Raw genomic sequence first — 23,897 nt, forward strand, 5'->3', positions numbered from 1 at the left:
TTTACTCTGAACATCCTTGGTGTTATGTTTATGGGAAAGCATAACTCTTACAACTCCTGCTAAGAGTTGAACAGGACTACCTACGGGTCTTCATAAACAGACACTAAGAATTAGGCCGACGACGATGGTAATGAACTCCATAGCTGAACAATTCAAGAATTTCCATTTTTACGGAACCAGACATTTTATGGCCATGTTCATAAGAGCATGGTATTGGCCGGTATCGGAAGCCAGACAAATACAGTCCGCACTGTCTTACGTTATTTATTACGGCCATAACAGAAACGACCAACAGCTAAAGTACCCGCTTTCGAAACCTGTATCACCAAGTAAAGAAGTTGGACAGTTTGAATCAGTTTTACGAGGGCTAACATCTTGTGCGGATGATAACTCGAGCAACATGGATGTCTCAACCTACCGAATACAAGTCGCCATATAATGTGGTATCTGCCATAACTCATGTAACAACTGAATAAATAGCTTGAAACAGTCGAAGCTTATGACCCGTAGAGAAGAACAAGATACCATCATGTCTTGGCCTTTCTTTGTGAGGCCCAGCGCTAGATAGCGTCTGTTTAACACTGACATATTCATCACCGTGAGAATCTCGGGTCTCATGCTCAAATTTGCTTACTGCCATAGCTTGACGGATAGCACACGCCAAATTATACAGCTGGAAGGTATGAAAATGCCCATATCTGCAACTGCAAACCACAGCCAGTGTTGTGTGGCCTACATGTGCTTGTTACACCGCAGAATTCGGATTAATTATCTTTGTCCCCGGCAGCTAGACAAATTAACCTGCACATGCGTCCTGTGGGTTGCCCATCAGCTGTAATTTGAGTAACCAGTAAACTGTATAATTATGGGATTGAAATATTTACGGATTGCTATTCATACATATCAGTCCACACAGAACCATCTGGCGACGGAGCTGTTAGATTCAGTGAAACAAGAGACAACTTACATATCGATGGAATGCTTAAGTCGACAAATGAGATCTGGAGCTGGAGGCTCATAAGCTTTTAGTGGTACGCATTTCCTCGTAATTTTATCAAAACAGCCGAAGTTGTTCCACTTACTTCTCTACATCATGGTTTTTGAATTCACAATGTATTTCCCCGTCCATGCAAGAGTACTCCCATTATTCTTTCAGATTCATTCACCCAAAGTCCCTAAGAACGAATCCGAATATAAAAGTCTCCAATTATCCGCGTATGGTACTAAACTGACTGGCAAAATTTCCCACAGGTACTGAAGGTAATAATACACCTGAGAAGATGAAGCCAGATGCCCTGTTCCTTGACAGAGTACACTAGAAGATGAACCCTACGATTCATCCAAGCTTCTCGTAAGGAGAAAGGTATTGAGAAACTTCCGGATCTTGGAGAGGATTTTAATATAGTGGGAGGTTCAAAACCTGAGCGAAATCAAGGCTGTACCTCCATCAGAATCTGTCAAGAAGGACGCTTCAACTCTCAGGATCCACGGATGTAGTTCATACAGCGAGGAAAAGAGTTTGGACATTTATATCGATTATACATGAAAGAATAAAGAATTTCAATATACCATGGACGGAAACGGTTACACACCTGTGGTTCGAAGACTTCAGACTACACGTTGGTCATTCATAAAAATTTTAGTTACCTTAGTCTGTAATTACAATTTCGTTAATATATTTTATAAATCTTATACATTAAAATTTCAAGTTAAATCGAAACGTAGATGTTAGAACAATTCGAAAACATTTCTATTAAATCACTGAAGATAGCCTCTAGATTCATTTCAATGTGAAAATGAAATAAATAAACTAGTAATAATGATATTAACTAAAAGTTGTCAAATAATGTACTGTAAACACAAATGATAAATTAAAAACGCAAATCCTCGTGTGAGTAACACGTATGATAAAAATTAAACAGTGATGGTTACGATTCAAGATTTGTACTTAAAGTTTTACGACGTTCTTATGTAGATGCACTTTAATATCTAGTGTACTTTGTCGGGAGGCTGGACGAAGTAATATATCTCTCTGCTGTAACAGACTCTTAACATGGAAAGACCTTGTGGAGCTACGTCGCTCACCTTCAGAGCTACCAACATCACTTCCTGCTCTCACAGTCAGTGCATTGTTTAGTATTGTGCAATGAAGACTAGTTGAGAAAAGTAACTTTGTTATTTACTCACAAACTCATGGAAGGAACTAAGATTTTTGTTACTTAAATTTAATACAAACAAAATACAGTGCCAGTCACTGCATTATAACACTCTTTAATAGCGAGCATTCAATTCAATTCAATTCAAATAATTTATTTAAGTGTTTGCCAACAGCAAGAAGCCAATAACAGGCAAACACTGATAATACATACAATAATAGTGAAATAATAATGAATAGTAAACAAACGGATTAACTAAACTTATACATGTACAGTATTAAATGTAACTGCCAAGTACAGGCAAACCCAAAATAGAAACAATATTAACACAGAGCAAAATAAATGAATAAATATAAATAAAAACAAATAATCCACCTAGGGAACACTAACATAATTGTAAAACTTTAAAGAATATAAAAAAACAGATAACGAAGCTAGATCATCTACAAGACAACCTATCTAGATCATTTCCCTTGTTGAGAACGTTCGCTCAAGGGAGACAATGTTTATGCTAAATACGTCCAAAGATTTACATACGTCATTTGCAGCGATGACGCACCTGGCTGAAGGACTATGTCATAATAATAATAATAAATTGCTTTTAATAAAGATCATAAAACTCTATTTGTTTCACCAACGCAACTATTCGACGAATTACGATTAAGTTTGACAGTGGACAGTTTTTTGTTTTTACAAAAAAGTGAAACATGAATTTAATTTTGTTCCCTTTGGTTTAACATAAGTCTTTCTATGAATTTAACTCAAAAAATTGTATTAATTTTCTGCACGATAAATCAGCTTTCCGTAAAAGAAAATACATAAACCAATACAAAAAAACTATAACTTTTATTCGAAACGTTCTCTGATTTCGCGTACATTTTTCGACACTCGAGGGGAAATAATTCAAAGTACGAACATTGTACGGTTATCTGCAGCGCGAACAACTATGCAATGTTACGCAGAACTGCAACTTCAATACAAGATCGCACAAGCCAAGCGACGCATGCAAATCGTAAAGACACGCCTTTATAAAATACCGTACGTGTATGTATCCTTTGAAGTTGCTAGTTCTTCACCAGTGCAAGCAATTTTGCAAGCGCGTGTGAAATGTTCATCAGAATGGAAGTTACACGGAAGCACTGAACGACCCATCTGTTTACATAATGCTGTCACTGTTTACAAGGGCGCGGCGTCCTACTTGAAGGGAAGTCCGAGGGTCGCTTACGAGGCCTCCCACAGTCACTACAGTCCTGATATGGTTTCTCAGCCAGCATAAAGTTTTCCCACCAAGACGACAAGATACTGACACACGGCCGACACATGTAACTGCCTGCGAACTTGCATTTTAGTCTGTCCGAGGTATAAGTGGAGCCTCACGTCGTTAAGAAGACAGGAGAAACTTTAAAGTTTAAAGCCATTCATATTTGAAGATGGCTGTCTTCTGGGTTGTCGCACCGTGTAGTCTCGTTAGAAGTTTACCAACGTTTCAGAGGTCCTTGCTGCCTGATAATGCAGGCAGCAAGGGCATCTGAAACGTCGGCAGACTTCTACCAGACTACACGGCGCGAAAGCCCAGAAGACAGCCATCTTCGGAATCATACATCTTCACATATATCAAATCTAAAACTTCTTGACGATGGTGAAGAGTCAATTGAATAAAAATATCTCCGGAGATAGGGATTAGCTCTATCTAGTGGGCCCAACTGAGTAGGAACCTGAAGACGGAGATAGAGTCCCATCTCCGAAACGTCGTTTTACGTTTTATATTTACTAGACGATGGATAATATCCAAGAAAAATTTTATTCAATTGAATCTTCACATATGTTTAAGGGAAATGGTGGTGATAAAAAGCCTTATAATAAACCAAGAATCAATTAATCATAGCAGGACGCTACAAACTTAGTTGTCCCTCTAAAGCCGTTAAAGTTTCCTCATAACAGTGATTACTATTTCCGTCACACGAGCCGCCACCGATGTAAGTGCGTCGTTCATCAATATTCAGGCCACATTTCTTATTATCGATTGCGGTCGAGATAAGAGCCCAAAACTCAGAGCGATAAGGCAGGCACACAGCAGTTCCCACCGCTGTACCAGCACCACCGTCAAACCTCTCCACGAATTCTTCGTACACGGCAAAGCCCCTGAGTTTCCACATGACCACAGACAGGACTCAAGAAACCCTCTTTAATCCCCCGCACTTTTATCTCTAGGGAAGAACAGAGACAGCTTAATTTATTACACATCATGAAAACGTAAATCGCCCGGAATGTAACTTCATTAAGATAACCTAGGTTAGACGTATATCGACAAACACAGATTGGCCTTTTGAAATGAATGTTGGAGAGGTTTCAAAGCTTTAATACCACGAAGAGAACTTGTTTTAGTGGATTTCGTTTTTAAGGCTTCGACCGGGATGTTCTTTTGTTAAATCTTATGTGGTACCGCCTGATTCGACTTCTAATGGTTAAGTGAAGTATTTTCTTCGCGGTACGGTCTGGATTCGTAAATATTATGAAGACGAGCTTCGGCTTCAAAGGGTTGACCAGCTGATTTTCGTAATGGTGAGGTGTAGTGTTTTCTTCGCGGTACGGACTGAATTCATAAATAATATTCAGACGATCTTCGGCTTCAAAGGGTTAATACCACCATGCACTGAATTAGCTATCTCTTACGTTTCCCAGTGCCAACGGCATACCACTGTGTTCATTTCTGTCACAATTAGCACGCCTAAAGTTGGACAAGGCAATAGAAGGAAGAACTTACATGCATCCATATGTCAGCTACACCTAGTCGAAGGCCGCTATTTATTGAAAACAGGTCGTTTCCTGATATATCTTCGTGTCTGACACTGCCACTAAAATAACAGCTGAATGTTAAAAGAGTACGATATGTCCACACAGTATCTGTGATAACTTGCCAGCAATAAATCAGGATACAGAATTTCAAAAGCGATTCTGGTGCAGTTTTTTTTGTTAAAGATCAGTCTGCGTTTAACAATATTCTTCTCTGAAGTCTAGAAATTAAAATATGAACACATCGTTAACAGCATGGAAAGTTTCTGCAAAACTTGTTTACGAGAACAGAACAGTTTCTAACGATATCAAGAAAACCTTGGTATATGCCCGACGTATGACGTATATGATGACCTCAGCATTATCAAAAGAACTGACATGAGCTTTTTTTTAAATAAATAACATGGTTACGCCACTGCAGGTTGTTTTATCGTTCTCTGTGCCTTCTGGCCGCCAAGACCCTTAAAAAAAGTCGAAGAAGATGAAACGCGGTAACATGCTTCATCTGTTGCGACACCTTGAGAGAAAAGAAGTGTAATTTAATAACGGATCCTTTCCTCCAGGCGACTTTTCAAGGACCACACAAATACACCAAGACCTGCAAGCAGCTTCCAATAATTTTTATTCCTTACTATTCTATCTGCCTTAACGTGAGGCACAATCCCAAGGCTAGGATCCAAACTCTGTGAATAAAGACAGATGTGGGTGACTTAAAAATTCATAAAAGCTCCAACCCCGTAGGCGAGATTCGAAACTGCGACCCATCTGTTCGTTTGACTCATGACCTTATGACCTTTTCTGCCTGAATCCGCGCAGATACAAGGACCGGCCAGACGGCATCTCTGACTGCAGGCATAAAACACCCTAATTATTGCTTCAACTCTCCTATGTTTGATAGCTGAAGACACGGGATCAATAGTGAGCTAACCCACAAAGCTGGAAGATCAGGAATAAGGAAATATTGAAAACCACTATCGACCTGCATTCTTTCCTAGAGGCGGCCTAGGCCACGTGTGGTTCGGTGTTCTTTAAATATGTGTCTTTCAGAATTTATTTATTTATTTAGTGTTCTGTCTGACGACAGGTCCATATGAACAGGATCCTTCCATCCTTTTCTCGGACTGGGACCTGTTCATATACGTTCTTGGCAGATGATCCAGAAGTGGTTTGCCATTGCCTTCTTCTGTGTGTGAATGGAGTAATTGTTGGGATGCCACGGAGGAAAACTCCGTGTTGCCTAGACCACGGCCTTGCCCAACACAAGTTATAAATTCGGGCACCGCCGGGAATCGAACCCGAGACCCCAGGATTACAAGGCCAGCGTTCTAACCGCTAGACCACCATAAAATTAGAGTAAGAATCTATAATTTTATCTTCGGTTTTCTCGCTTTTAATAAACTGTGGGTTAGCTATCGGTAGTTAGCAGGAATTCTTCAATTTACAGTCCTTCACATTAATTCTTTTCAGATATAAATAATATAACTCGTCCTTGGCAAAACGCTACATATTAATCTTCCTTATTGGGTTCTTTTCACCGTCACTCCACACACTTCTGTCAGCTGATTTGCATTTCTTGCGCTATTTAATCATGTTTACGCAAGTTCATCAGAATGCAGCAATACAGAATTAAAAATTCGGCTGTTTTTTTAGTAAATGCTTGTTATTAAAATTTAAGGTTAGGGTAGCGTTGTACGTAATCAACACGGCACCCAGTCGTGTAGAGATCGTGAGAGTAAATCAAACTCGTTCGACTTTGGCACTAGACTACTGTGAGCGATTAACCTCAGTAGTTTTACATCTACAGGTCATATAAAATAAGATAATTGAGAACTTTGACACTAATCGCTACGTTATATTGGTTTACAAAAAAACAGCAATTAAATGGATTAAAATAAAATTAGATACAATGACTAGGCAACGAGCTTGACGACCGAGGTTCGAATTCCGGCAGAGCAGGTGTCTTCTCTTCGTCCAAACCGGGGGTTCTTTCCTCGAGGCACGAAGCTAACCACTCACCTCAACACAGCACCAAGGTTAGAAATGACCTTAAACTAAGCGACCTCTGGGTCTGCAATGCCACTTTTACTGTGTAGGATTTGAGGTTTTTCACAACGGTGAGTCACATTCATCGCCCTGATGACGGAGGCAGCGTGACCTCTGAACGTTCGTGTAAATCTACCAGACTACATGGCGCAATAACCCCAGAAGACAGCAATCTTAACTTTTACTAAATTAAATTCTTACAATGTAATGAGAATGCTGAATAGAACTTGTTTACTGGAATTTGAAAGCACAATCAGACCAATTGCATTGGTAGTAATACGCCTGAAGCCCGTGTCCATCGACAGCGCCATGTCTGCAGAACAATGAGGGATCATTTACCGTAATTCGGTTTTTACAATTCGATTGGCGACCCTGCGTGACGTCATGACGACGAAACAAACGTTATTGACGCTAACATGCAAACTGGAAGCTTCATGAAATTTTGTTTCAATTCTACCACTTTACTTCAACATCGATTGTAAGTAAAATGAGAATAAGGTGATGGCAGATCCATTTATTTAAGTGCATGTTAGCTAAACAGTGGAAAAGTCTTCGACAGACATTTCCAGAAATTCGCAATCAGTTCAAACAACCTGGAAGATGACGCGTATTCTCCTTCGTCACTGGATACAACGGTCGATTAACTCAAAACTTGAATCTACCTGAATACCAGAAATTCAATATCAAAGCTTTGCTTCGCTGCACATTTTCCCGCAACTTGAAGAACAACTTTTTTTATTTTGCTCGAATAATTAAATAAATACTTTTGTCACTAGGAAACACTTGTTGCCTATAATAACAGGCAATACAGGTCCCATTATCTTCCTTGTTTCATCGACGTCATCTCAAAAGACGTGTGCTATAATCTTACGTGTATAAGAGGAAATATACGCAGAATATATTCTAAATAATGAAGGTAAACATCTATTCCAACTAACCCGCAAATGCTCCGATACGCCCTCCTCTGAAACCCAGAACCAAAGCAGAACATAAGACGTACTGAGCTAACCCGATGACAGAAGTCTGTAGAAAATGGCTTCTCAGACTTGTATCGCATTCATCGCGAAGTTTAATATAGTACAATTAAATGTTGATCTGAAAGGAATGTCTAAGTCAAAATACGTAAGCAGTTAATTACATTATTGCTAGAGGCATCTCATAATATACAGAAATATAATTACAGATGCTTTGAAGTACATTATAAGGAATTATTCAAAATTTCGTATGACGCACAGTTAACCCATTCGATATGAGGAAGAAATGTGCAATAATTTAAGAGTAATAATAATAATATTAGTTGATGGGGATTACATAACAGCGAACATTCTTAGTAGAACTCACAGACGAAAATATATTTTCTGTTCATAAAGAATCGTTTTCATCGTAACAAGACAAAATTCATGCGCCATAGAGCAGGTGTGAATCAGACCAATTTTTTAAACATCCTTGATTGTTTACAATTTGTCTTACATGGACATTCAGTAAATCTTCTGGTATTGTCTAATGACGTGCGGAATAAATGTCCAGTGGCAATATTCCTTAAAAATTAACTTAACGGTACGTTACTTTACAGCTTTCTTGAGGATCAATTCGAGTTAAATCTATTTGTGAGGTCTGATGGATTGAATCTTTTAAGTCTCTTAACACAATGGCTTTTCAACAAGTCTGTGGCCAGTTGATTCGGACTAGCACTTAGTCTCAAGTGATATTTTTTATTGAAGTTCTTGATTTCCTCTTTCACGGAGGGTAGTTTCAGGCCATTTAAATGAATTTATGTTTGTTGGAGCTGAAATTTTATGTATCTCTTACGTCATCAACGCTGTCATACCGACTTTTTGATATTATTCCCTTTGCAAAATCACTCGCTGAACAGGGTCTAGCTAAAGTTTAGCAGAGTGTACATTGCATGATGACATAAAGTTCTACACTGACGATTTAACAGAATGGCGACGTGGAGAGCAATTGAGATGATGACAAAGCCGTACAAATTTAGAGGCGAAACAATAGAAATGGGAGCAGCGAAGAGTTTACGATTTGGTACGTGGATTCGGATGAACGCGTCACACCCACTGAAATATTCTCGAGAGGCTGACTGTCGTTCAGCTGCTTAAGAAATTACGTGATTTTATGGAACAGGAGGATTCATTATAGTTACCTCAAAAGTGTGCCAATGGTACAGTTTAATCCAGTCCACACCACAACATTATTTTTAAGAACCATTTAAGCTTGTCTTCCATTTACACCTAGGTCTTTCAAATTATCTCTTCACTTCAGGTATTCCTGCTAAGATTTTGTAATTCACATCTCCCACTTTCGTGCTACACCTCTCCACCACCTTAGTGAGATAATCTCAAAATATACCTTACAAAAGCAGAGTGGGAAGACAGGAAAAGGATTAAATGAGCTCGGAATGCGATCACATGGCGGAATATGCAAACAGTGAAATGAACCTTCGTGTTCGTTAGAAGCAGGACACTTTTTTTACTGAAAAAATTACGCTCATGATGTTGCTGATAAACGTGTCGCTTCTAAGACAGCCCTTAGTACAAAGCAGAATGCCTCTACTCCGAGACCAGCCGAGTGTCAGGTCAAAGACGAAAGGCTCGAACTTAGGACCGAGGTTATGATAATGTGCTGCTTAGTCAGGGCCATCGCACACCTCATGGGGCAGTGACCGAGTGAACTGTGGAGAAATTCTAATATAATGGACTCTTCAGAAACCATTGAGTGTATGTCATCAGACGAATTTTAAACAGACAAAAGGATTTATTAATTTCACCGCATGAAAAGGAAGTCAGAGTACACACCACGTTACACTATACCAAAACGAAAACAACAAAAAGTTCCTGACGCATGCCTATTGCCTTCTGCGTCGTACATTTGTACCGCCTGAGAGAAAAGAGGATGCCTGTCCCTTATCAGGCCTACAAAATCGATCCGAAACTGACAGTATTCACAGTCAGGGGGTTAAACATCAGTGTGTAAGTGTAAAAATAAACAGAAATGAAGAGATTTGCTCTGTCTGTTTACTGGGTAGCAGAAGGACATCAGATAACCTTTTCCAGAGATTCAAACACTGACATCTTGACCTCGAAAAAAGCGTGAACTTACAACACAACATCTATTCCAACAGACAAGTGAAGATCGCTTGACTTTCCTGTTTGTTTCAACACGATATAGGATCCAAGAACACAGCTTGACTGGATGTTTTAAAATACGACTTGAATTTCCACTAAGAGTAAAGACTTATCGCCATTAATAATAAACAACATCATTTCAGGAACTCCTCATTTCATAAATTTAAAATAAATGTATATTCTCAAATAATTTATATCATATTCAGGATAGAAAGTACTTCTAGGAAAACTCTGTGACGCGTACATTTGTTCCAATAATTACCTTCGTACAGAAATATATAAGAAATTTTGCAAAAACAAATATAATTAAGGAACTGATTAACTTTCGAATATTTTCAACAAACGGCGTGCCAGGTAGCATATCTCGACACATTTAGCTCAGGAAGTATTCCCGCCTGTTTTTAATCAGGCCCTGAATATTTTGCCTACAGCCAGATTACTAAGAAGTAGGGAACTTTAAGTTGATAAAATGCAGAGTAAAGACAAGATGACCACCCAAAATCTATTTCACCTCTTTGGTTCTGCAATGCCTAGCACGGACAAGCACACATTTTAACTTCTTTATAATTAAAAATATCCACCAGATATCGGAAAACAAGTTTTGTTATATCTCAACGAAGGCGTACGATTATATGACGAGAAACGGAATTATACATTCAGCAAAACGCGTTGCTATGCGACCCAACCAATCTCGTCATTAGAGACTTCAGAGCTCTCTCAGACTGGATAACTGCTGGCCTTTGTAGGAACATTTCATCCGTTGTTGGCAGTAATAATCGCTGTCAGCAAATGCACAGTTTAATGAAGAATGCCAAATCAAGAATTTGGACGCTTGGAGGGCTGCATTCGAATAGCAACGACACCAGTTAAACCTGATACTGAAAGAGAATACTTTCGCTAAAGAAATATTAAAACCGCAATGATGAGTGCTTTCATTTAAGACAATTAATGAGTAACATGCGAGCCTATTTTAACAGTATGCGTAATTTAGTAACATCTTTAGTAAATTACCACTCAGTTTCGATAAATTTCCAAGATCTAAGCAGTTTAGATTGTCTTGAGATAAACCACAAAGCAATCAAAAAGTTATTCGGATATTTTGAGGAAACTGAAGAAAAGTCAATCAAACTAGGACCCACAGATCATAATCACGAAATGAAGTTCCTATCAGCTTCCATTTTGCTTGTTCATTCAACTGGGAAAAAAAGCTGGCAGCACGGAAATAGCACAATGATGATAGCTGAAGGTTGCATGCGAAGAAAAGTGGCTTTGTCATTGAAACATGCTTAGAGAACGTGACAAAACGCATTAATAATCTGTAAAGCACAAAACAGCTGTTAGCTGCATGAGTCTGTTTGTTTGTTATCTTTCATACTGCCAGTAACGAGCCACAAAGCCAAGCAGAGTAATACAGTGGTGTAACCACCAGAAACTGACCGAGAAATAAGAAATAAAATAAACCTTACATAAAATTCTTAGAACAATGCATGACTCGTGATCACTTTTGTGGACGTAATTACTCACGCCCCTTACATCTAAAAACAACGACTTAATACGTACAGACATGCAATTCTCTGTTCAAATGTATAGGGTATTCGGATTGCCACCGTGGCGTATTTCTGAAAACAATTATAAAACAAAACTAAAGAAGAATTAATTTGTATCTGTATTAAAAAAACAACAAGACCATAAAGCAATGCGTATTCACAAAAGCTGAAAACTACGCCTCGTTTACTGTAGTACATATTTACGTTCATAGCTGAAAATTCAGTCAAAGGATTCTGTTCTGCATTCTCTCAACGAATAAGGATCATATGGTATATACATGCTTCTTTCTGCTGCATTAATTTCCAGACCAACTTTTACAGGCTTTTAAGAGAGTTTCCATGTTTCCCATTATAGTAATTATATTTTCGAGTGTACATGATGCATATGCGTATACATTAATACCTAGTAAAGTCCCTAGAAACCAGAAACTTCCCACTAACAAGTTGGGCATATGCTGTCGCGTCAGTGCTGCAGAATTACTTGCCAAATGCCCAATTCACGAAGGCTGTGGCAGGCTGATGCGCGTGTTTGTAGCTTCGGAATTCTCACGTATTTGCAGCTACAAACAGAGACCGTGAAGCCATTACTTACTGTTATATCATTCACAGGATTATTCAGGATTCCTGACTGTAATTTTAGCTCCAGTGTCCTGTCATCTCCAGCAAACAGCTCATTCACTCTGGCTATAGCATTCAGCCACGATAATTCTAGACCAGATTTCCTACACTGATGTTTACAGGAGAATAAGATGAACACAACTTGGTTTGGGCATTTTACACAAATCATGCATATAGGAGAAATGTACAGGCCGGAAATATAATTTCACTATCCTCTATCCTTTCTTTTGACAACCGATAATGTTTCTTCAATAGATTCACACAAATAAAATTGTAGCGGTCCCTCCTTACACCGTATGCCCCCAAACGGTTATGTTTTATTTCGTATAAATTGCAGTAAAATATGTTTTTAAACTTATTATAAGACTGTACTTCCATAGCTATTAAGTTGACCGAAAAGAAACGATATAATCAGTTCTGACAAACTAAATTATGCACACGCACTGTGTACTTTACAGTAATGTAGGCCTGTGTCAATAGAATCAATAACATGTGTGACATGTGTCTTAATTTAATGTATTTTAAACACTGTGTAATTATTCATAAAACAAAGGGGTTGGAAATTTAATATTTCTTTTTTACACGGGTAAAGTGTTAATCTGTCCCCGAACATCCACGGTATGACGAGTGTCTTCTCTACGTCTGAAATCGGAGATATACGATCTGTAAGCAATCTTATTTAAATATTTCGTGTTTAACGACCAGTTTTCAATTCAATTCAATTCAATTAATTTATTTACGTGTTTGCCAACAGCAAGAAGCCAATAACAGGCAAACACAGATAATATATACAATAATAATTAAATAATAATGGATAATAGTAAACAAACGGATTAACTAAACTTATACATGTACAGTATTAAATGTAACTGCCAAGTACAGGCAAACCCAAAATAGAAACAATATTAACACAGAGCAAAAAATGAAGAAATATAAATAAAAACAAATAATCCACCTAGGGAACACTAATATAATTGTAAAACTTTAAAGAATATAAAAAAACAGATGAATGAGGAACAGAGGAAAAGAAGTCACTGTGGGCGTATCACATGACACACACACACACACGCACGTGCATTCATTACTGGGCTGCTCTATCTCAGTCACTGTTTATTTGCACATGAAGTTCTGAAATTTGACAGAGGATTTACGTATTAACGCGCTATTTTCGGGAATTGAAGCCTGGTGTGTAGTAGATACGACATATATATACATGCAAATGTAAAACCGACACATGGCTAAAAGGCGTAGTATACCAAGTTGCATAAACACGATAAGGCCGACTGACGTTTAAGTCACGCAGCTGATGATGGCCTAGTAAGACCGAAACATGGAGCGCAAATATGTGGTGTGGAGTAAAATAAAATATTGAATTTTACAGATAATAAACTGCGACGATGTGAGGGGGACTTAACTGACTCAGGTTCGTGTCCATTCGCTGGCAGAAGATGTTTATTTATAAATTGGAAACTTTTCATGGTTCCATGAACAGGTGCAGAAATTGTAAGAGTAAGTTATTTGTAAAACTTGGTAAAAGCAATTTGGTGAATACTGTTGTTCACTGAATGCTGTCGTGGACAAGTACTGCACCGGAACATATGTGACCCTGGTCGGTATTCATTTGTTTCCAATAAATTAAAGCCACCAACTGTTTTTGAAATTATTTGAAGTGGAATTTATGGGCTTAACCCTCCCCTCGTACACGCCCGTGTGTTAATAAAGCAACTAAAATGTATTCGTAAATATGACTGAAATGTATTGGAAAGTATGTTTTATCTTGGTTAAGAGCAAAGCTGCTGGGTGTGTAAACAAAGAGGTCTGTTTTTTTAAGCAGCATTTGTTTTGATTAAAAATTCGTTACTTTATAAACAGGATACAAGACCTTATATTGAAGTTTTAAATACAATATAAAAATTCGCGATTTGTCGGCTATAAAAAAAATGACGTCATCAAACAATGTTACGTTATATTTGTTTACTCGGCATTGTTGTGTTGGTACAACAAAGCCGAGTAAACAAATGACTTGAGTAAGACACTTGAGTGTTTTAATGCCCCATTCGGGGGGGTTGGTTTAGTTTTTTACTCAAGATTTTAAAACGCGTTTTAAAAGGAGCGCTCTGCTCTAGTACAATATAATATCCACAGTAATAGTGTGAAACGAATATCTTTTATTTACAGATTTCAGGATTTTATTTAATCAAGTTCGTCTTGCGGTGTTTGTGTTAATATCATTTGTTTCCCATTGGTCTTAGCTCATTTTCACTCATGTCATGTCTCCATTCGAGAAATCCAGATAAACAGCCCACATTACATTTGTTCCTGACACACCAATTTAGAGGGGGAATCATTCTTCGCACAAATTTCAACAAACAGTGTTAACAAATAAAAATGCCTTTCATTTTACAACTACATCAACTTAATCCTTCTTTTAAAAAAAATATCTACAAAATATCTGCATTTTGGAAAACAAAAATCAATTTACTTTTGAACACATATCTAAATCCGTTTTAACACATGTACACAGAATATTATTTTGCGTAATTTTACGAACCTTGTGTATGGAAGGATTAAAAAGAACACAAGAGGTTTTAAGGAGAGTCAAACAAGTCTGATGGTAAAAATATGCAACATAAGGAGACGACGTAGCTGCCAACATTCCATTATTACGTGTGAAATGACTGATGTACTCCGCTCCTCGACCCTTCTAGTAGCCATAGCAACAATATTATCTTGTCATGTGACAGAAAGCTGTCTTCATTGCAGTGACGGAAGAAGCTATGTGACCCTGACCCGGTTTCCAGCTACACTAACAATGACAACAATGCAGCCGTACCGTGCAAGAAGGGAACATGTGCAGGACTCTCAAGGTGAAAAAAAGCTGGCCTGTGGATTATTTTATTCTTTGCAGGTCATTTAAATGCGAACGTCCGACTGCTGGTGTCATGTCATTTAAAGTGATTAATTTGTGATAATTTAGTAGTCGTGTATAAAATTTTGAGGATACAAAAATCTGAACCATCGGTTCCCTGATTATTTATAGATAATTCACTAATTACAGTTCATCAATGAAGTGTCAATTCAAATGGAAAGACTTTGTAGCACAAGGGGTCTGATGAGTAGGGTTTAAAATACTCCGTATCAATTACAAGGGGTATTATTAAGAGAGTCATTCGAAGGATATTTAACGAGGCTGTATCAACTACAGAAGACATACAGCAGTAAGGGAGCAAATAGTAGGTTTCCTAAGTAACAAAGCTTAAAAGGTATTGCAGAGTCCAATGACTGATTCTTTGCATATTTTGAGATGAGGTATCAACTGGTTATGCTATTAAGCGACTCGTATCTGTAAATAAACCTGCACTCTAACTCGTTGATTGTGAGAGTTTTGGGCACTCGTTAGGATAAACTGAAGAAAACTACGAAAAACTACCAGTATCACCGGCAACTGAACTGATATTCAAACTAGGGATGCCTGCAATGAACGCCTAAGAGTTACCACTACGCCAAAATACTGGTGCAAACACGAAAGTGTTGGCCATGTTGAGTAACATGACGTGCAGAAGGCGGATAAACGTAGGCAGTACGTCTCGCAAACCGCGATATACGCACGGGGTAGAAACTCCTTCTGTCCTCAACAACTAATTACAGCAACTTAATCCTGTGTTTCTGTATGCTTTTATTGGAGTCGCAATATTTGTTTAATGGCATATGTCGTTAGTAATACGTACAAATTGGCCTCAGAGTAATTCAAAGTAAACCCAGGCAAGTTAGAAACAATGTGCAAACATCGAAATGTGGTAAGAGAAGAGGATTTCTTCTTTAAGTAAACACGGAAAAAGTCAAAATGCTGCTTATAACCTACAGTTATTTTAGATTTACGAATTAACTGCAGAATGGTTTAGAACCAACTCATTCTTCTTTTAAACTGGTTTTCGTTCCGCCATGTTTCTTGTTCTATTTCTTTGTTTCACTGATACATCGCCAAGCCACATGATATATTTTCCTATCCTCTTTCTTTCCTTCGTTTATTATTCATTCTCTCTTTGTCTCATTCGATCCTTGTTTCATTCCATCTTTCAAAAATTCACGTTTCTCTGGGCTGATTTCTGTGCACAAGAAATACAAATGGAGTTAACATCGTCATAACAATTACTCTTGCATTTGTTCCAGTAGGCGCTGACGGACATAGAGGAATTCTTTCACTACATTTAGCAATTATCATCAGCAGCCACATGCATCATTCCCGATCAATACTGTCAACGCAAACAAAGGGTAGCAAACTATAATGGTAGTGTAAACTGTAGGGGGAGTTGGAGAGTTATATTGATGGGTGTGAGAAGACAATGGGAACCTAAAGTATTAGTGGATCCTTCAGCAGCGGGAGCATTGTCACACACAGAAGGTCACCTTCAGTTCTCTATAGCAGTGGTATTCAACCTTTTTTGTTCACGTACCCCCAGATATAATTTATCTTCAACTTTGTACCCCCAAAGTTATTGGTGTATAATTCAAGTTATACATAGTATATAATCTACATCAAAAATAAATTAAATAAATTACATTACTGATTATTCAGTGTTTATCATAAAATAATGTTTTTTTTTTAAATTTCACTTAACCCCTAAGATGTATTCGCGTACCCCCGGGGGTACGCGTACCCCAGGTTGAATATCACTGCTCTATAGCAACGTGAGGTTTGGAATTGTATAAAAAAAAAACATAAACGTGATATTAGATGGACCTATAACCAGCTTATATGCACTGAAACTACAGAAAGAAACAAGCAAATTACGTCATTACCACCTTGTCTTACAATTTAATGTTTTGCTGCTAGATTAGGGGAGTGAATTAATTAACCTTTAAGTAATTTACCGACACTTCAAAGAAAATAACGCGAAAATTGCGCGAGAATATTCGGTGGACAGGATGATACCAATAATTTTAATGACGCTTCTTCGTGCGTTTGTTACACAGAGTAGAATGTCAGATTAACGTCGGCAAAGAATTAAAATTACGAAAAATGAATCAATCCTAGCATACTTTACGTCGTCTTGACAAAGTGGCTAAGAACTCACGACTGTAAAAACCACTGGAGCCGGTGTGGATCGCGTCCACCATTTACGCCCAAGTCAGACTTGAATCGAGGAAACTAACTGAAAACATAACGCAGATTATAAACTTACGTTCAATTTGTTTTAGTTATGACAGGACAATGACATTTAAAATAGTACGCGTCTTAAATCGATTCATCATTTTCTAAATCAACCACAATAGAAATTGTAGAAAGAAAAAATGAGGCTTCATTCACGTTTTCCAGTATGCATTTTAACATGAGTACTCAGCAAGATAAAGAAAACTTTTATTTAGATTTATTTACGGTGAAACAGCATTTAAGTACAGAAGCCTGATTAACGTGAGAAGATGGATGGTTCCAGGAAAACTCTGAAAGAAATTTACTTCCATTTAAATAATTATTTTTCAGGTACAAAAGCCAGAGAGATTAATCTGTTTTGCAGTGACTGGTATTTTATGCAATTGTAACATCGTAAGCCGACTGCAGCGTTTGCAGATAATTTCCTAACAATATCATTGTAAAAGATCCCATAAGCTGCAGAGTTAGGATATGAAATTCCAAGAATAAATAAAAGCATTTCGTACTGTATTTTTAATACATTGCAAGCCTCCGTATTCTGAGTTGAGCGGGGATTACTCCTGCCATACAGAACTCTATAGTTGAAGTACGCAGTAGTCTACTACAATGCTGCCAACAGAGGCCCCACGGGCATTATTAAAATCACATTGCTATTACATGAAGTCCAATTAATAGTTTTGTTACTGACGTAAGTGGCATGTGCAAGATTCCATGCGTTTTTTCCATCAGCTTCATTACAAGGTCGTCTTCTCCTTAAGAAAACTTTCATAATAACACTTACACATTCAGGTAATATGCTGATTTTCTCCTAGTGTCGTTCATGCAAGTGGGAAGTGATGGTCTATAGTTTATTACGACAACCAATTTATTTTAACAGAAACTGGATAAATGGTGCTAAAGAACTAGGATATCTGAACAGTTACACCCAGTGGCAACTCAATGTACCACCGCCTTTATTAATCAATGTCTTAGAACTTTTCTCATGAAATTTACATATGGGTTTCGTATGGTCCTTAGAGTAAACAGTTATTACTTCCCTAAACAGCATCAACTGATTTATCTGGGAACTGTTCTGTTTCCTTTGAAGTATAAACAGAATTATTAAATATTATTTTGAAGAACTTCGGCCTCAAAGGGCCAAATTTGAAGCCGAAGATGTCTGAATAGTATTTATGAACGCAGTCTGTACCGCAAAGAAAACACAACACTTCCCAATTAGAAATATCAGTTGGTCGATGCCTTTTACGGAAATGATCGCTGTTTATTCTGAGAAACATTTAAAAAAATACATAAGAGTTACTGTTTAAGCAGGTACATATAGTTACCATTGTACTTGAAGGGATAATTTTATTTTCAAATAAACATAAATTTAACAGTTATCTGATGTCTCCAACAAAACAAACGAATATTAATGATTTATCTTTTTCCAAAATTTCTCGCGTCCTGAACAGAAAATTAGTGACGGCTGAAGTAATTTCAATCGTGTGCTGCACAGTAACTGAGAACCACTGTTTGTATGTTCTCTGGTTCCACTGGTTGACAAATCTCTCACCCCAGAGGGCTAACAGGGGTTCTAGTTTGTGGAGAGATGGAGAGAATGTTGTGGCGTGGACAGTGTCATAACTAATTGCAGGCTTTCAGCCTCCAGAGTTACGGCCAATGAACAAACTGCCTCAGGAGGCAAAACGTAGCCTCATCAGTCCATTCTAAAACATCCTATAATCCCATAATCTACCCTGCTCTATCATACATGCACGTCCTAGCGTAATCTAATATCCATGGAGTAAGAGATCTGAAAAACTCAACTATTCGAGAGATCGCTTGCATTTTATGAAACTGTGTTCATAACAGCCCACCAGTAAGCCTAAAGCTAAGCCAGATGGATCCAGCCGACACCATTCAACCATATTCACTTTAAATATTATCCACGCAAATGCGTTTAGTTCTCCCAAGTATTCTCTTCCACTTGAATCTTCCGTCAAAAATTCTGTACACATTTCTCATCCCTCCAATACGTTTTAATGACACGATCAGTTCATTTTCTTCTGACTGATAAAACTTGGTGAAGAGAATAAATTACGAAAATTCTTCCAGCCTCCTGTTTCTTATTCCATATTAGGTCCCAAATATTCTCGACAGCACGCTGCTCTCAAAGATCTTCAATCTGTGATCTTCCCTTGATGTAAACGATCAAGACTGACATAGAACAAAACAGGGGGTTATTTTATACTATCTATCGTCGTATCGTATACTGTCATGACATTCTCGAACATCCTATAGCACACTACCAGATGCTAAATTGTCATACCCTACCCTATCTGAAAGTATTAATTCACGTTTCGCGGTCGGCCCTATGCACTAGACAGATTGCAAGTTAAAATGATTCGGGGAAGAAAGTAGGTCAGCGTTTTGTAATTACACTAAAGGGAAAAACGTAATATGAATTTCGTGTGCTAGGAAGCTGAATTACTGTTTTTGTTTTACATTCGGTGTCAAGGCTATATAACATGTGCGACGTTCGAATCAGCACGAATGTGTCTAATCTCGTGGATTTTAAGGAGTGCTTAACGTCCAACTTCCTGTTTTAAATGTCAGTCTGTAGGACTTGCACACAAAACGGAATCCGCACGCAGCAGCACAAATAACTTGCCAGTGAGATTTCAGATCCTCAAGGCGACAAATATGAAAATGGCACAAGTCTCGAATAAACTGACCGACGTTTAAGATATGCTGTTGCCTGCGTCATCATCAGGGTGATGAGGCATGCCCCTAAAGTCGCCGATGTTACCAGAAGCGGCACGTCGTTATAACACGGAGCAGAAAAGAACAGCGATTAGAAACATTTTTATATGCTGAATGTTTAACTCGGCACAACAAGAGCTATTTATGACTAACAACACATTTGTAATCTATAACCTAACAGAACGGACTTCTGGACTTAATTTATTTTCTTTCGTACAGTCTTAGCATCTTTCTCCCTCACGTTCTGCAATGCCAAGTGAAAACTCTGCAGCCCAATGAGCATTATGGAGTTATGACGCTCTTATCCTAAGGTGTCAGCATGATGAACGATCAATTAACGCTGAGCAGACAAGAGTGCTCGTTGAGTTTTTCTGTGCGTGAAGGCTGATACATTATAATTACTAATTAATAAAGCGTTAATAAAATAAGGATCATGCTAGTGGTTTTATTTAATGCTCCCGTGTATCTCCAGGGACTGCAAGTTCCTTGTCATGCAGCATGAGTCCAGACGCTTACTCGGCACTGGACGACGCCACCTCACGCAGACGTCGTGCTGCGCACAGAACGTCACTGAGCAAGTTTTTGTCCAAGTATTTCCACTGCTCCCCTAGAGGCTATAACCAAATAACTCTCTTGAAGCAGAATCCGAGGACGAAACACCACTAATACCACCCGATCCACATGCCCAGCCCATCTCAGTCTCCTACATTGCATTACCATAACAATACGCCTATTGGCTGTATGAATTACCAAGTTCCTTGTTTGATAGACATTGTTTTAGTGACCTCTGTTTTTCATGGTTTCCCAAAGTCACATCACTCACAAATCATTCGACACTGCAAGTTCAAAACCTTCGTTAAATAAACTACGAATCTATCAAAACACAGCTGATAAAGAAATTCCCTTTCTTATTTAATCTACAGGTTCATAATAGTTATCACAAAAGCTGTATTTTGAACTAAAGAAATCCGGTTCACATCTCCACCTTATTTTATTATCTAAGCTCATTGTTCCAGACTTAACTGTGACAAATGCAACTACATTTTTGCCCAATACAAAGAGCTGAAATACACCTTACAACTCCTATCCCCTTTACCCTGAAAGGGAAAAAACATCGGGTAGACTGAGGGTGTTCGAAGATGGATGGTGCATGTAGCAATTATGGGTGAGATAAGAATTGCAAACAAAATATCAGTCGGGAAACCTGATAGGAAGACATCCTTAGGGAGTCATTTGAGTAACTGAACGGATATATCTTCTCTGAAAGGACTATGCTCCATGGGCACATTTATTCATTTATTTATCTGTGGTTTATTTAATCATGCTCTAGATAGCTCACACTATATAGGATGATTAATGAATAATAAATTGTAATTTCACAGAAGGAAGTGGCCGTTGCCTGATTTAAGGCGTTATCCCTGCATCTGGCTGGAGGGTCTGAGAAAGACGTCGAAAAATGTCGGTAAGGATAGCCGGTTCTGCAGATAGATTTGAACCCTGAAACTCCAGAATACGAAGCAGGTGTGGAAACACTCGTCTGCTACGTTCGGTCTGCCCCCATGGCGTTAGTGGTTTTCATATTTGTAAGTTTGTTCCCACTGCAACAAGACGGAAGAACAGATGCCAGTTTGCCGTTCGTGCACGCTGAAAACGTTTCTCTGTGTATTCTCAAGCAAGTGGGAATAATTAATGACATTTTCCCGAAGATGATTCTGGGCGTATCACATGATCCCCACACGTGTGCTGTTGCTTCCTTTGTGTTTCTTGCAGGATCTTTTTTTTTTTTGTTTGGCCTTTCCTACGGGATGCTGAGAGCAGCCTTGTCACAGGATACGCTAGAAGGAAGATCCTTTTCTTGTTAGAACAGATGTGTGTGTGTGTGAGAGAGAGAGAGAGAGAGAGAGAGAGAGAGAGAGAGAGAGATCTTGATCCGGGACTACTTTCTTACGCATACGCTGGGTGTCTGTGTGCCCTTTATAATAGTGATACAGGACAGATAATATATACTGTTCGCTGTTAAAAAGGAAACTGCAATATTGTTATAATTACATCGAATTGTCCATGAGACTTAGGTCATCTATGCATGAAACCCGGAGTAGATATGTGTCTACATTACGATTTAACATTCTGTTAGTCATGCTGTGAATAACAAAGCACGAAACGTCGCTGCTGAGTGGTTATCACTCCTGCTTCGTACCCGGGAGTTGTATTATTCAAATTTAGGCTCGAAGACCGGTTATCCTGAACGAGGTTTCTCGTGGTTTTCCTAAGTCCCTCCAATCAAATGCCGGGATTGTTACTGAATTAGGCCAAATCATTTCCAATTCATTATTCGATCTTATACATTCTGAGCTTCTGAGAAAGTCATTAAATATAAACCACAAATAAATAATACAAACCCATATATATATATATATATATAAAATATAAAAAGCGAATAATATAATTATTATGAATCATAACCGTTGATTATACAGAGTAACTTGTATGAAATTATACATATTCGCCAGTAATTATTTATAATTGCCAATTCATTAACTATCATCTCATCCGACGGTTTGTGGTCATGTGCCCATCGACAGAGCGTTTGTTCCGTCGAACACATCTTCCTTATTTTTTGGTACAAATTACGAAAATCGTAATTGTAATTTTCGATTTTCCTTGCCAGTTCTGTCGTCAAACACTCAATTATAGCAGTCCTTTCTTTAGAAAGCAAAAAAACAAGTCCCACAACGATAGAAAGCAGACACAAATTTACACATAAATATGGTCCATTGGTTTCTATTTGGGATCCCTTGTCAATCCAATTTGTCATTCGTGTGTTGCTCAGACAGAGACATTTATATGAGGCTATCATCAATATTTGACGAAACCTGGAATGACGCTTTGTGGTCTACATCGGTCAGGTCACCGCTTCACCTAGCTGGGAACATATTGCGTGTGGCTCTGGAGATTACTATCACATGGCACTTCCACACCATTCCCAGCCATAACACGGTTCTAATAGACGCAAACATGGTATTTATCTACAGTGCATAACCAAAGTCGAAAATTAAAAAGTCTTTATGTCACACTGGGGGAACTTGAAATAGATGGAAATATAATATTAAATCGATTTTGGTGAAACAGGATGTCACGGGAGTACCTACAACCGGTTAAAGGTTTGGTCTGACGGCGAGACTCTTTTTAAACCTTCTCGTTACATATATGCTGAGAATTTCTTCACCAACTGAGTAATTATGAACTATAGGAGAAACGCCTGTGATAATGAGTTAGTTCCTTTCGTTAGTCAGCTCGTTAGATGTTTGACCTTCCACGGATGGATTCCTCTGGAAACATAAATAAATTATCCTACGGAATCACCACGTGCCTCTGAAGTGATGATGCAAGGTTAGAAGTACCCGGAGTTCTTCAATTAATTCCGTCGTTCTGCATCTTTATGCACTTTGTAAAATACGTGGCGAAAACGCTGAAAAGACAGGGGTGGGAAAAGAATAAGGGAGATAAACGAAAGGAAGAATTAGGGCAGTAGACACAAACTACGGGGAAAAAAAAACTTCCCGTTGAATTTCAATGGAACGACTGTCATGTGGTGAAGGAAAGAAACAAGCGAAACTGTACATTGGCATTGCCATCTATGGCGTATGTCGTAGGTTCACTATTTCTTATCGCTCACAGCGTGACAACTTCCTTGTCACTTGGTTGTGTT

General features: G+C 38.3%; 1 protein-coding gene across 8 annotated transcripts in view; it reads right to left on the bottom strand.

The window, feature by feature from the left end:
* The window catches only part of LOC110840767 (uncharacterized), a 109,179-nt gene that overhangs the window by 70,342 nt on the left and 14,940 nt on the right, over positions 1–23,897 (bottom strand). The window contains exon 1 of one of the 8 annotated variants that reach the window (XM_087356352.1): positions 4,921–5,202. The exons of the other annotated variants lie outside the window; for them this stretch is intronic. Coding sequence (XP_087212478.1) covers positions 4,921–4,930 — 10 coding nt within the window. The 5' untranslated portion in view covers positions 4,931–5,202. Of the gene's footprint in view, positions 1–4,920; positions 5,203–23,897 lie in introns of those variants that run through there. 8 annotated transcript variants of the gene reach the window in all.

This window comes from Zootermopsis nevadensis, unplaced genomic scaffold, assembly GCF_977971745.1.
Source record: "Zootermopsis nevadensis isolate Lab colony 2312 unplaced genomic scaffold, Znev_1.0 Znev_ptg000027l, whole genome shotgun sequence".
Taxonomy (NCBI): domain Eukaryota; kingdom Metazoa; phylum Arthropoda; class Insecta; order Blattodea; family Termopsidae; genus Zootermopsis; species Zootermopsis nevadensis.